General features: G+C 48.3%; 1 protein-coding gene across 1 annotated transcript in view; it reads left to right on the forward strand.

The window, feature by feature from the left end:
• Positions 1 to 14223, forward strand: part of PPP1R36 (protein phosphatase 1 regulatory subunit 36) — a 75569-nt gene extending 61346 nt beyond the window's left edge. Inside the window, exons 9-12 of the mRNA XM_053366272.1 lie at positions 9378 to 9420; positions 9531 to 9724; positions 11027 to 11221; positions 13927 to 14223. Coding sequence (XP_053222247.1) covers positions 9378 to 9420; positions 9531 to 9724; positions 11027 to 11221; positions 13927 to 14161 — 667 coding nt within the window. The 3' untranslated portion in view covers positions 14162 to 14223. The remainder of the gene's footprint in view (positions 1 to 9377; positions 9421 to 9530; positions 9725 to 11026; positions 11222 to 13926) is intronic.
• Positions 14224 to 14531: the final 308 nt, after the last annotated feature.

The raw sequence follows: 14531 nt of genomic DNA on the forward strand, positions 1-14531 counted from the left end.
CCACAGCGGGGCAATTCAGTGAAATCCACAACAAGGTCTTCCATGGGTGCAGTTCCACTGTGCTGAATCCCTGGGGGAGCTAGTGGTCCGGTTCTGGGATTATTCTTTTGACACAGCAAGCATTTCCTGGAGATCTGGGCTGCCAGTTGGTAGAGGTGGGCTATGTAGAAGCATTTTTCCAGCTGCTTGGTTGTAGCATCGGGTCCTATGTGGGTTGAATCATGGTACCTCTGAATTATTGGCCGTGAAAGAGACTCTGGAATCCATATCCTGTCATCAGGGGTAAGGTACCATCCTTCTTTGGTTAATGTCAGTTCCTGGGCGTCTGCAGTGTCCTTTTCCTGCTTGGTATAAGCTGGCTTGTCAGCGGTGCTTAAAATTTCTTCTGGGACCAGGGCTCCAATAACCGAGGTGGGGGCTAGTTCCCGAGCTGCTTCCTTGGCCACTCTGTCTGCCAATCGATTTCCTCTGGCCACTTCCCCTGGTCCAGTCTTGTGGCCATAGCAATGGATAACTGCCACTGCCTCGGGCTCCCATACAGCATCCAGAAGGTTCAATAAGGCTTGTGGGTGGGCCACCTGGCTTCCTCTGGAGGTAAGCAAACCTCTCTCTTTCCATAAGGCTCCATGGGCGTGTAAGGTCAGGAATGCATACTTAGAATCAGTATAGATGTTTATCTTCTGTCCCATTGCCAGGCTCAGGGCTCTGGTAAGCGCAGTTAGTTCTGCCAGCTGGGCCGATGTTCCAGGCGGGAGTGACTTTGCTTCGACCACCTGGTCGTCCAGGGCTACCACTGCATAGCCTGCTTTTCGCTGCCCAGCCTCGACAAAGCTGCTTCCATCCACAAACCATGAAAGCCAGTGGGGGTCTGCCTCATCTTTTAGGTCAGGTCTGCTGGAATATACTTCATCCATCACTTCAATGCAATCGTGCGTCTGCTTCTCACCTTCTCCCACCGGCAACAGGGTAGCTGGGTTGAGTGCGGTGGTGACCTGGAACTTCAGACGCGGGTGCAACAATAACATCTGACACTTCCTCATCTTCGCTTGGGAGAGGAAATAGGTACCCTTCATGTCAAGCAGTGCTGGGACTGCATGCGGAGTCACACAAACAGTGTCTTGGCCAAAAGTAAATTTGTCTGCTTTGTTCAGTAGGGTGGCTACTGCCACAACTGCTCTCATGCACGGCGGTAAGCCTTGTTCTGTAGGCGTCAGGCGCTCAGATAGGTATGCCACGGGCTGCTGCCAGCTTCCCAATTTTTGGCATAGCACTCCCTTTGCTGTTCCCTGGTCTTCATCCACAAACAGGGAGAAAGGCTTCTCAGGATTTGGGATACCCAGCGCTGGTGCTTGCTGCAATGCCCTTTTCAGATCCTTGAAGGCCTGCCGTTGCTCCTCTCCCCACACAAAGGGGTCCTTTTCAGTTCCTCTGGTTGACTCGTGCAGAGGCTTGGCAATTGTGCTGAAGTCAGGGATCCATATTCTACAGAATCCTGCCGAGCCCAAGAAGCCACGAAGTTCTCTGCGATTCTTTGGCTCTGGAATCTGGATAATGGCTTGCTTCCTTTCTTCTCTAAGGGTCCGTTGCTGATGGGATATATCAAATCCAAGGTATTTTACAATGGGTTGGCATATTTGGGCCTTTTTCTTAGATACTCGGTATCCTGCTTCAGCCAGATGATTTAACAAGTCCTTGGTGGCTTCCATACACGTGTCCTCGTCTGAACAGGCCAAAAGAAGGTCATCTGCGTACTGCAACAGAATCCTGTGTGGGCTGGTGGGGAAGCTAGACAGGTCCGAGGCCAATGCAACCCCAAAAAGGGTTGGAGAATTCTTGAAGCCTTGTGGAAGCCTCGTCCACGTATATTGCACCTTGGTGCCTGTTCCTGGATCCATCCATTGAAATGCAAACAGGGGCTGACTTTCCTCTGCCAGACGGCAGCAGAAGAATGCATCCTTCAAGTCCAGTACCGTGAAATAGCAGGCAGTAGGAGGTATTAGACTCAACAGCGTATAAGGATTGGGCACATTGGGGTGGAGGGTTTCCACGGCCTGGTTAACTAATCTAAGGTCTTGGACCGGACGGTACGAGTTATCTTCCTTCTTCACCGGCAAGAGTGGGGTGTTCCACTGAGATTGACACTGCCTCAGGATGCCATGGCGAAGTAACCGTTCCAAATGTACCCATACTCCTTCTGCAGCTCGCCGGGGGATAGGGTACTGGTTCACAGCCACAGGGTTGGCGAATGGTTTGGGCTTGACTATTATAGGTGGGATGTTCTTTGCCATTCCGGGCGGGTTGCCTTCTGCCCATACACCAGGGTTTACCTTTTGCAGGAGGTCTTCTGGAATAATCCCCTCCTCTTCTTTTACCATCATTAAGCGCCAGTGTTCCCTCAAGGGTACCTCTAAGGAGAACTCCCCTGCCGGCCCTGTGGTCATTGTCACTTGCCCTGTTGGTTGGAAGGAGATCTGGGCTTGCAATTTTGATAGCAGGTCTCGGCCCAATAATGGGATAGGGCACTCTGGTATATACAAAAACTTGTGTTGGACCACTTGGCCACCCAGGCGACAGACAACAGATTGCAGGAATGGGGCTCTTTGTGATTTGCCTGTAGCCCCTATTATGTTAATCGTTTGCTTGGTGGGCTTGGACACTGGTACTGGCAAAACAGAGTGGGCGGCTCCTGTGTCAACCATAAAGGGGATAGTTTGGTTCCCTGTTTGTATTTTGACCATGGGCTCACGGGAACCTAAAGCAGCTGGGCCCGGTCTGTCCTAGTATTCTTCCTCCTCTCTCAGGCTCATCATGCCGGGCTGCCTTTGGGCTGAGGGGTACCAGGGAGGTCCCTGTCCACGTCCTCTACCCCTGCTGGCATTTGTCGATGACCAAGGTCTCAGTCCCTGTCCAGGTCCCCTGGGGGTTGGGCCTGGGGCTCGTTCTCCTCGTCCTTTCCCTCCTAAGTGGGCCTGTGGGCATTCTCCTTTCCAGTGCCCTTCCTGCCGGCAGATGGCGCACTGATTCCTCCCCAGGCGGCCTTGCCCTCCTCCCCGGGCACTTCCTCTTTTCTGAGGGATGGATGCGGTGGCCTGTAATGCCATCAACTTCTTTGCTTGATACTTCTCCTTTTTCTTTTGTTCCTCTTCTTCCCTCTGATTGTAAGTGGTTTGAGCCAGTTCTAACATCCACTCAAGGGTGTGGCCCATGAACCCCTCGTGTTTTTGAATCTTTCGGCGGACATCGGGCGCTGCCTGAGCTACAAAAGCAGCCTTTACAATAAGGGCGTTGGCAGCCTCATCTGGGTCTACAGGAGTATACTGACGGTAGGCTTCCTTCAGGCGTTCCAGGTAAGCCCCTGGGGCCTCTTCATTCCCCTGCACTACCTCTCTGACCTTCACAAAGTTGGTGGGTTTCCTGGCTGCCCTCCTCATACCATTTAACACGTTCTGGCGGTAGGTAGTGAGGGTGTTCTGGCCACCAGTAGTTTGATAATCCCAATTCGGTGTGTTTTCAGGGTACTCTGCTGCAATAGCTGGATCCTGCACTCCCTGCGCTCTCATGTGTGCTCGGGCTTCAGCATGGATGCGCCTAGTCTCTTCTGTGGTTAGCAGCGCATCCATTAAATACTGCACATCATCAAAGGTGGGATTATAAGTTTTAAAAATCCCTTCAAACAGCTTTATGATTTTCGCTGGGTTTTCCTCAAATGAAGGATTTTGATTTCTCCAATTACAGACATCTGCACTTGAAAAAGGTATATGCTGGACCGTGTAGGTCCGTTCTGCTGCTGCCCCATTAGCTCCTGGAGGTCCCGGTGGGTCATAAACCCTTCGGAGGGGCATTACTCCGGCTGCCTGATCCCTCCTGGTTTTCTCATACTGTCTATGAGACATAACTTTCTTCGCTGCCTGTCCCCACTTACGTTGCCATCTCTTTCTCTTGTCAGGGGTGCAGCATTCTGCTGCCTCAACTAACAAGGGACTCACATCTAATTTTTCCGCATAGGGGCTTACGTATGCCGTAATGCGTTCCTCCTGTTCCGTGGTCCACCTCATATTCTTCTCAGTCCATCTTATCAATTCCTCTATAAATTCCTCATCATCTTCTTCCTCCTTCTTTTCCTCTAACTCATCATTCATTAACAAGTTGCTGTCCCTTTTTTCTAGACTTGGTGCAGGGCTTGCTTGGGCCTGGGGACCGGCTCCTCCCGGTGCCTGGAGACCTGGGCCTGGGGGATTTGCCAGAGGGGCAGTTGGTGGAGCATAGGGTGGTGGCGGTTTGATGATTCCCCCCTCCTCATCTTCTGGGTCTGGTATCACCGGGGGCTTTTCTGCCTTCCCTGCCGGTCGAACTGTACAGATTGTATTTCGTGGGGCGTCGCCTTGGCAGGCTTTCAACCACGGTGGATTCTTTTCTACATTGGTTTTCCAAGTAGAAATATAAGGGATCTGGTCTGGGTGGACGTTCAAGATATTTTGATATAGTGGGCTGATTAGTTGCAAATCAAAGCTCCCCTCCGAGGGCCAGTTAGTTTGTTGGGGCCAATCAACTTCACACAATGTCCTCATCCTCTGTCTTCTCAATTTGAACCCCCAATCATCATGCTTTGTGGCCGCTTTCCAGTTCTTTAAAAAACATTCCAGAGGACTACATTGGCTTGCCCCAGACCCCATTTTTTTTTTTTTTTTCCAGATACCCCGCACCTAATGGGCTGTAAATTCTTTCACACTCCACGCACTACAGATTGTGACCTGCCGAGGTCGCCCTGGCAGAAAATGCACAACCCTGCAATCGCTCGGCCAAGGGGACGCTAAGCCCCGACCCACACTTGACAACAATTCAGTCACTGGGGTATCCGACATGCAACATATAACATACAAATCACACCATTATAATTTCAACATGCAACACACAAAACACACCAATACAATTTCCCCTCTGTTTCCCTTTTACCCAACCTTACTGGCGGCACTCTACTGCTCACAGCCAGGGGAAGCTGATCAGGCTTCCTACCACGCCCTTTCCCTTGGGCTTACCTGTTCCGCTGCGGACCCCTCCTTCGGCCGTCCTCTTTTCTCTCCCGACTGGGTGTCTCGGCTCAGGCACAGCGTGGCGATCTCCCCCTACAAACTGGCAGGGTGCGCGCTGGAGATTGCGAGCCCTGGTCCTGGTTGCTCACCCGGTCGAGTCTGGCCCCTCGGTCCACCTTTCGTGGGGTGGGGACCCATCCCGGACGAGCCCCCAAAACTGAAGCCTTAGATTAGCAGTACCCGGAGGTCCAGCGGTCCGCCAACCCCGTGGCCAGAGGGGAAAAACAATTCCAGAGACTTCTTGGTCAGAGAAAAGAGATTTATTGCAAATCTGTGCACAGAGACAGTCAGCAGAATATAGTTTCTGAAATCTGACTGTGTTGTTACCATGTTCAGCAAGCATTTTTATACCTGAAAGCATTCACCCTCCTCCCATACCTCCCCCCCAATATTTGCTGGCTAAGGCTGCTAGCTAAGCACTTCCTCTGCTGGTTAAGCATTTTCTCTGCTCAGTAAGCACCCCCTCCCACCTTCTTGTACACGTGTCTTTCGCTAGCTAAGCATTCCCTTCGTATCTCTTCTTATCTTGCATTACTTAAAGCAGAAGCAAAGCAGGAAACATCTTGCTAGTGGTTTTTAGTTGACAGCAGTTTTTGGCTAGGCAGGAAACGACCTTCTGACCTGTAGCTAGCATCAGCAGTTTCAGATAGCTGGTTAGACAGGAAACGGTCTCCTGACCTGTCTGATTTAGGCTTTGCAAATAACTGCATTTTTGAGTTTGAGCTTGTGTAGCCATCCTAGCAGAGTGCCGGAATTTACTATGTGTAGATAATATTAATGATTAACCGTTCCCCTCTCCCTTCAATATAAGTAGACAGCACCAGGACCATATTAGGAAGATCCTTATATCGAGAGCCAGTGTGGTGTAGTGGTTAAGAGCGGTAGTCTCCTAATCTGGGGAACCAGGTTCGCTTCCCCGCTCCTCCACCTGCAGCTGCTGGGTGACCTTGGGCCAGTCACACTTCTCTCTGAAGTCTCTCAGCCCCACTCACCTCACAGAGTGTTTGTTGTGGGGGAGGAAGGGAAAGGAGAATGTTAGCCTTAAAGGGAGTGGAAGGCGGGATATCAAATCCAAACTCCTCTTCTTCTTCTTATCTGCCCCTGGTCAAAAGAGCCTTGAATTCCACTGTCAAGAAAAGAAAGAAAGAAAGAAAGAAAGAAAGAAAGAAAGAAAGAGAGAGAGAGAGAGCAGGGCTGAGCATAGAGATGCCCAACTGTTTCAGGCAACCTGAAGGGAGCTTTGGAAACTGGCATAGAGAACTTTAGCACACGTCTGAAAATGTGAAATTTCAGGAACTGTATTCCTGGGGAAGGTCTGTAGCTGCTGACTGCTAGAGCCAATCCTGAAGGTGGCAACATGAGAAAGGGGCCTTTTCTGCCCTGGCTCCCCATTTGGGGACTCCTCCACCCAGGAAAGCTCGCTTGGCGCCTTCGTTCCATAACTTTAGGCACCAGGCAAAACCTTTCCTCTATAACCAGGCCTTTGGCTAATTAAACAATCTGTGGTCTTTTAAAGGGGGGGTATTGTTTTGTTATTATGTTACATATTTTTGTGTTTTTATATTGTGAACTACCTTGCGATCTTACGATGAAGGGCAGTATATAAAATTTAACAAAATAAATAAATTTAGAGCGGCCTATCCTGGCTGGAGCTGATGGGAGTTTTAGTCCAGAGTTGAGGTTAGGAAGGTTAAGCCTAAAACAGGGGCGCACAAACTTTTTTCAAAGAGGGCCAGATTTGATGAAGTGAACATGTGTGAGGACCGACCAAACTTGTTGAGCTTTTTACCTCAGCAGATACACTGCCACAACAGGGGCCGGATTAAACTGACCGGCGGGCCAGATTAGCCCCCCCGAAACGGACTAAGTCACCAGCCCTTTGGGGCCTAAGAGCGATATATATAATCTTCAGAGACATCTCTTGTCACAAAATGGCAATACCGTCCCCCAAAACAACATTTCACAGAAGCCCAACTTTCTCTCTGAGGATAAAAGGGCCCGGAGAGAGAAATTCTGCTTCAGCCCTAGAGGGGAAAATGCACACAAACAAACTCTACTCTTTTCTGGAGGGTCTCATCCTGCCCCCCCCACCTGTGTGATTCCCAATCTTTGTGTGTGCAGAGCCAAAGTTTGGTGAAAATCTTCTTAGATGGTATTTGCAGAGGACCTTGCCATTTTTTAAACGGGTTTTGTAGATTTCCTTCCCCTTTTACTTTGTTAGTGCTTCACACAATGAGGAAGAAAGCAGGCATATCTGGCTCAGGGACATGGTTAGGTAATATTTATTGCTGCCAGTTTCCTCTGGGGCAAAATTACATAAGGGGAGGGGAAGGATCTGCATTTTGTTCTCGCACATGCGTATGTTAAATACACATGTTTAGTCAAATTTAGAGATCTTCCATAAGCCAGGAGGACACTCTTGGTTTGGGAGAGGGGCTAAAATAGGCAAATGATTTGGGAATGCCAACTTGACGGAGCTAAAAAAAACCCCCAAAACCTGGCCAGCTTCACTGCCATTAACACCAGTTTGATTTATAGTTGAAGCTTTCCATGGCATGGGACTAAAGCACAATTGCCTCCTAGTACAATGTGTTCTATGTGGGGCTTTCCTGGAGTTCTGACTGGTGCAAAATGCTACAGCTAGACTTGATGGGATCGGATGACCACAGCCATGTAACATCATTGCTTGAAAGCTTGCACATATAATACCATGCCTGGTTCAAGGTTCATGCATTAATTTAAAGGTAAAGGTAAAGGGACCCCTGACCATTAGGTCCAGTCGTGGCCGACTCTCGGGTTGCAGCGCTCATCACGCTTTATTGGCCGAGGGAGCCAGCGTACAGCATCCGGGTCATGTGGCCAACATAACCAATTTATCTACTTGCACTTTGACGTGCTTTCAAACTGCTAGGTTGGCAGGAGCAGGGACCGAGCAACGGGAGCTCACCCCGTCGCGGGGATTCGAACCACCGACCTTCTGATCGGCAAGTCCTAGGCTCTGTGGTTTAACCCACAGCGCCACCTACATCCCTGCATTAATTTACAAAGCCCTTAAAAAATTGTATCCAGAATATCATAAGGATTGGTGAATCCCTTACATCCCAGCCTGATCACTGAGATCTTAAGGAAGTCTCTTGTTGGTGCCCCATGGCTCAGCTTGCATGGCTTGTAACTGCTAGAAACCATGTCGCCTGGGTTGGGGCTGAAGCCTGAAATTCCCTCCCAACTGAGATTAGACAAGGACCCTCCATGTTGAATAATTCCTGGATGCCAAGATCCAGGTTTGGGGCAAATACTTAGTATGCCTTCTACGTTGCTTCCAAATTCCCTCACTACCCCCCAGCATAGTAAAAGACCACATGTTCAGCAAAGTAAAAACTGGTTTACTTACATACTGTCTAAAGGTTGGATTCATGTGCTTCAGACCGTGAAACAAAGATAGTAACAAAGTGGTAAGGGTTCCCAGATTATCGGTATAGGAACTCAAGAATGGCTGGTGAGAGCCATGCGGCTAAGTTGGAGCAGCAAGCTCAAACTTCTTCTCATGCTGAGCTTCTCAGGTAGAGTGGGGAGGGATGGGGATAATAGGCTTGATTACCTATTTCCTCCCATGGTAAAGGATATAAGTCTGGCAGGACAGCTTACTCTATTGTATTAACCCCTTCATGCATTAATTAGAGTTAAGCATGTCAGTTATATGAGAATAGTTGTCCCACAACTTTCTTATTTCAACCAGCATTTTAAGGTAGTGTTCTGATTTTATGTTGATTTTTAATTGTTCTTATTCTCTGTATGGTTAGATGTTTTTTTATTTTCCCCAAACCTTTTTTTACCCTACTTAGAAATTCTGACTATTAAGTATTATTTAAATATCTGAAATAAAGCAAACAAACCCACTTCCCCAAAAGATTGTTTGTTTGTTTTTTGCAATAAAGAAGTGGGGGGGAATGCACTGGGAATCATGGGATAACGCTTGCTTTGATGCAACATTGTCTAACTTCCCTGCAAACAAATCAGGATGGATGCGTTCAACAGGTGGTCTGAAACTGCATTTGTGGGGCCCCTGTCATTTTGGCAAGAGGAAACTGCAGACTGGGAGCCCCACTTGGTAGTTTCATTGGGGCATGGGAATGAATTTTACCTGCCAGGGTTTGGTCTTGATTCTGTTTCTTGGTCATGCTAGACTGTGACAGAATGTTGAGGAAACTCCCTTTCATTTAGGAAGATGTTTATGGAGTGCTTTTTCTGTTGCTGTCTGTGGATTTATTCTTCTCTTCCACATTTTAGGAGGAAAATATCAACAACACAGAAAGACAGGGATTTCTTTGAGGTAAGAGCGGTTGCCTGGAGGAACAGAGCAGCTAAGGGTTGTCTCATCTTTCGGATAAGCTGCAACAATAGAGTAGATCACCTCCATTTTTATTTTTATTTTGCATTTAGTGCTTGTACAACTTCTCCTCCTACGTGGCTTTTGTTACGTTCAGACAGAAGAACCTCAAGGAAATCCAGCAGGAAGTTGGCCGGCTGCTCCGCTCAAACATATTCAATCCTGCTCTGAGAGAGATAGCTAAGCCCAAGGAGTTGAAAACAGACGTGACCAAGGAGGTGAAGAAGGTCACTTTCCGCTATCGCAAGTATGGCCTCATTTTCTCTCTTCTCCCCTCCCCTCCGTTATTGGATGCATTGCAGATATTTATATTGGGGGTGGGGAACATTTTTTTTAGCCCAAAGTCCTGCCAAGGCATTATTGTAGTTGTAGGGCACATTCCAGCCTGAGGATCATAGAATCATAGAATTGTAGAGTTGGAAGGGACCGAAAGGGTCCTCTAGTCCAACCCTCTGCAATGCAGGAATCTCAGCCAAAGCATCCATGGCAGATGACTATCCAACTTCTGCTTATACACCTCCAAGCAAGGAGGGTCCACAACCTCCTGAAAGAGACTGTTCCACTGTCGCACAGTGGGAGCCAGTGTGGTGTAGTGGTTAAGAGTGGTAGATTCGTAATCTGGGGAACCGGGTTCGCTTCCCCGCTCCTCCACATGCAGCTGCTGGGTGACTTTGGGCCAGTCACACTTCTCTGAAGTCTCTCAGCCCCACTCACCTCACAGAGTGTTTGTTGTGGGGGAGGAAGGGAAAGGAGATTGTTGGCCGCTTTGAGACTCCTTTGGGTTGTGATAAAGTGGGATATCAAATCCAAACTCTTCTTCTTCCCATCGGAAAGTTCTTCCTGGTGTTTAGTCGGAATCTCCTTTCTTGTAACTTGAATCCATTGGGTCAAGTCCTACACTTCAGAGCAGGTGAAAACAAGCTTGCTCCATCTTCTATGACAGCCCTTGAGATATTTGAAGATGGCTATTGTATCTCATGTATTCACATACCGTATTTTTTGCTTTATAAGACTCACTTTTTCCCTCCTAAAAAGTAAGGGGAAATGTGTGTGCGTCTTATGGAGTTAATGCAGGCTGCACAGCTATCACAGAAGTCAGAACAGCAAGAGGGATTGCTGCTTTCACTGCGCAGCGATCCCTCTTGCTGTTCTGGCTTCTGAGATTCAGAATATTTTTTTTCTTGTTTTCCTCCTCCAAAAACTAGGTGCGTCTTGTGGTCTGGTGCGTCCTATAGAGCGAAAAATACGTACTTTCCCGTTGGTCATTCATTCATCCCATGTTTTTCAATGCATTTCCTTGTCACTTTCCTAATTACAAAAAAAAAATCCATATTTTTTAGTATATTTGTTTCCCTGAGGCAATAGAGTACTTTAATCCATTTTACTGTAATTCTGCAAATCTAAATTTCCAGTATGTGATTGAATTCTGCACCCCCAAAGCCTGCAAAATGCTGTCAGTCGGGAGGCACCCTGTATGACTTCACCCTTACTTGAACACCTTTCCCTTATTCATTTTTTTAATTTTTAATTTTTTAACTATTTCTTAAAGGAGCACCGATGTAAGGCAGCCAGCCATCCGAAGCATCATGGACCAGCGATCGCCGGTGCTGAGCACCTTGCTGCCGATGCCTAAAGACAGTGCTCAGTACCTTTTCCAGGACCATTACCTCCATGCTGGCAGAAGTCAGCCAGCCTACATTCCTGAAGAGCTGCCACCCTTTTCCTCTGTCGTGCCAGAACCCAAGTAAGGAATGCAGGGCTTTTCTACGCAATAAAGGTAAAGGTAAAGGTACCCCTGCCCATACGGGCCAGTCGTGTCCGACTCTGGGGTTGTGCGCCCATCTCACTTAAGAGGCCGGGGGCCAGCGCTGTCCGGAGACACTTCCGGGTCACGTGGCCAGCGTGACAAAGCTGCATCTGGCGAGCCAGCGCAGCACACGGAAATGCCGTTTACCTTCCCGCCAGTAAGCGGTCCCTATTTATCTACTTGCACCTGAGGGTGCTTTCGAACTGCTAGGTTGGCAGGCGCTGGGACCGAACGGTGGGAGCTCACCCCGCCGCGGGGATTCAAACCACCGACCTTTTGATCAGCAAGTCCTAGGCACTGTGGTTTAACCCACAGCGCCACCCGCGTCCCATTTCTACGCAATACGTGACCACAAAATCTAACAGGGAGCAGTGGCCTCTCTCACAAATACATCTGAGTTACTCATGGTTTCGAGCCTATTTGAATGTGCTCTAAATGTATTGGGTGCATCTGCCTTGTTTGTGCATGTGATGGCCATGGGGAAAGCAAAAGGACATTGAAGACCCTGCTAGAGCAAAAGAGAGGAAAGCTAGCAGAATAGAATCCAATGAATGCTTAACCATTGAGTTTTGATGAGAACGGCTTGACCTCACCCCAAAAGGCACACTCCTCCATTGTCTCCCGAGACAGACGGATGCCAACAAATTCAGGCCAATGGACTACGTTGGTTTTGGTGACATGCATCCTGTCTGTCTTTTTTATTCACCTGGAAACAATTCCGTCTGCTTTACCCCCAAAGCAGAAAATCGGGAGAAGGGGACTCCAGCTACCAGACTCTCCCATCTTTATCTCTTTGTTTCTTATCCTGCCCGTTCTCCAAGGAGCACAGGGCAGCCTACCTGGTTCTCCAGACACCCATTTTATTCCCAGAAATCGTATCGTATCGTAAAACCTTTATTGGCATCACATACAACATCCAAAACAAATCAATACAGAATTACCACTTCCCCAGTGGCACAAAACATTTGCTAAAAGAAAGGAGGCAGAGAGTCTATCATCACATCTCTTGGTCTCCAGGGAGATCAGATGTCTGCAGTGTGTTTCGACGACATAAAACCAAATAGAGATATTTAGCCACTAACTTGGTGAGCTCCTGATCATTCCCCAGTAATAGAAAATGTATGACCTCTGACTCTGGTTCCATTTGGGGATACAGAGTTGATCTAGAAATTGCTGGCGGAGATCAGCATATAGTTTAATAATAATAATAATATCTTTATTGTCATTGCCCCCTCTCGGGGACAACGAAATTACTTGACTGCTCCATAAAAACACTAATTAAAACAATATAGTATAGTACAGCAAGGAAGATTAGATGACTTTCAAAGTCCAGGCTTCCCATTCAGGGCCGAGATCGCTCTGGAGAAGAAGCTGTTCTTAAGATGGCTCGTTCTTGTCTTCATCGTCCTGTATCTCCGTCCTGATGGCAGAAGCTCGAAGAGACAGTGACCAGGATGCGATGGATCTTTTACTATGTCCAGTGCCTTCCTATGGCACCTTGTGGCATAAATCTGCTCTAAGGTGGAGAGTGGGCAGCCAACAATGCTCTCTGCTGCCTTAACAACTCTGCACAACCCCATCCTGTCCTGGGTAGTACAGCTTCCGTACCACACACATAAGCCATAAGTGAGTTACTATTGAAAACCGTATGTGTGAGGGTTTCCACTAGGTGGTCTTCACATGAGCAAGTTCTTTCTCCTTCCACCCTGCCTGAGAACCTTCCCCAAAGGAGGTTTGATGGATTTGAATTAAACCTGGCCAGCGAAAATGCCCTTCTTTCTTGAGGGTTAAGCAGAAATTCAAGGTAATTATGGTTAGAAACTTCTCAGAAATCACCCGCGAGGGAGAACCGAGGGCCAAACAGGACCTTAGCTGTATCCTTAAGTGCAGTGTTTTAATTATTATTTTAAATGCAGACTGTTTTAACAAACAAACTTGCATTTCAGGGTACAGATACGGAACTCAGGTATTGCCTAGTTTGGCCTTGTGAGGTGATGATTGCTACAAGGTCACACGGTGAGCTTCATAGCCGAGATGGGCATTTGGACCTTGGTCTCCTCAGTCCCGATATAGCACCCCAACCACTTTGCCATGGTGTTAAGTGGTGGAATATACCGTATTTTTCGCTCTATAGGACGCACTGGACCATAGGAGGGGGAGAACACGGGGGGGGGGGAAATTCTCCCCCTCTCTGCTCAGCACCCCTTCAGCAAAGCGGTAGGAGAAACGGAGCCCCTTCCATTTCTCCTCCCACTTTGCTGAAGGGGCGCTGCACAGAGAGGGAAAACTGTGCAGCGCGTCTCCAGCGAAGCGAAGCCTGGAGAGCAAGAGGGATCGGTGTGCACCGACCCCTCTCGCTCTCCAGGCTTCAGGTGGCTACCCGTAAGCCTTCTGAGCGCAGCAGGAATTCCTGCGTAGCGCTCCGTCTCCCTGTTCTGGCTTTGGGCTTAGCCGCACATCCTGCATTCGCTCTATAGGACGCACACACATTTCCCCTTAATTTTTGGAGGGGAAAAAGTGTGTCCTATAGAGCGAAAAATACGGTAATCCCTATGCTGTAGCAGCTAGTGCAGTTCCTTTAGCCCAGGTGTAATAGGTGGGCACCCACTCAACAACCTGGCTGCGCTCTTCTTCTCCGGCAGGATTGGCATCATTGGATGCCCACGCCACAGATTTATCCCTCATACGCTTCAGCCTATCGGGACGCAGGATGCTGAGAACGAGGATGATGAAAGCATGAGATCGGAGACAAGCATCTCTCCAGCTGTTTCCCAGGAGCTGAATGTCTCTCCTAAGGTCCCTCAAGGCAGCGCGAGCCTCCAGTCCGTGGCGGGTTCAAGGGCTACCACCGAAGCAGATTACGTTGAGAATCACTAGCAGCGTACGCTAGCCATTAGGGATAATTTTTGTTCGTTTAATTAAACTCTTTTGAAACGTTTGCCGTTTGAATTGTATCCCTTGTGTACTCCAGTCTGCAGGGAGAGTATAGCAAAGCCAGGCTACACTTTCCACTTTGCCAAGCTCCCAGGACAATACAGTTTTCGGTGCATTAAAAAAAAAAAAAAGACCATTAAAGCAAGTTAAAACTGTCTGCGTTAAAACCAGAATAAAGAGTTTTTTTGAAACTAGACATAGTACGCTTTCAGGTATTAAACCCCTCCAAAGGCCTGGTGGAACAGGTAGGTTTCCTAAAATGGGAATCCGTAAAGGTGGAGAAGGCTTTTTCCTGCATCCTCACTGCAGAGCC

The sequence above is a fragment of the Podarcis raffonei genome, chromosome 1 (genome assembly GCF_027172205.1).
Source record: "Podarcis raffonei isolate rPodRaf1 chromosome 1, rPodRaf1.pri, whole genome shotgun sequence".
In the NCBI taxonomy this organism is placed as follows: Eukaryota; Metazoa; Chordata; class Lepidosauria; order Squamata; family Lacertidae; genus Podarcis; species Podarcis raffonei.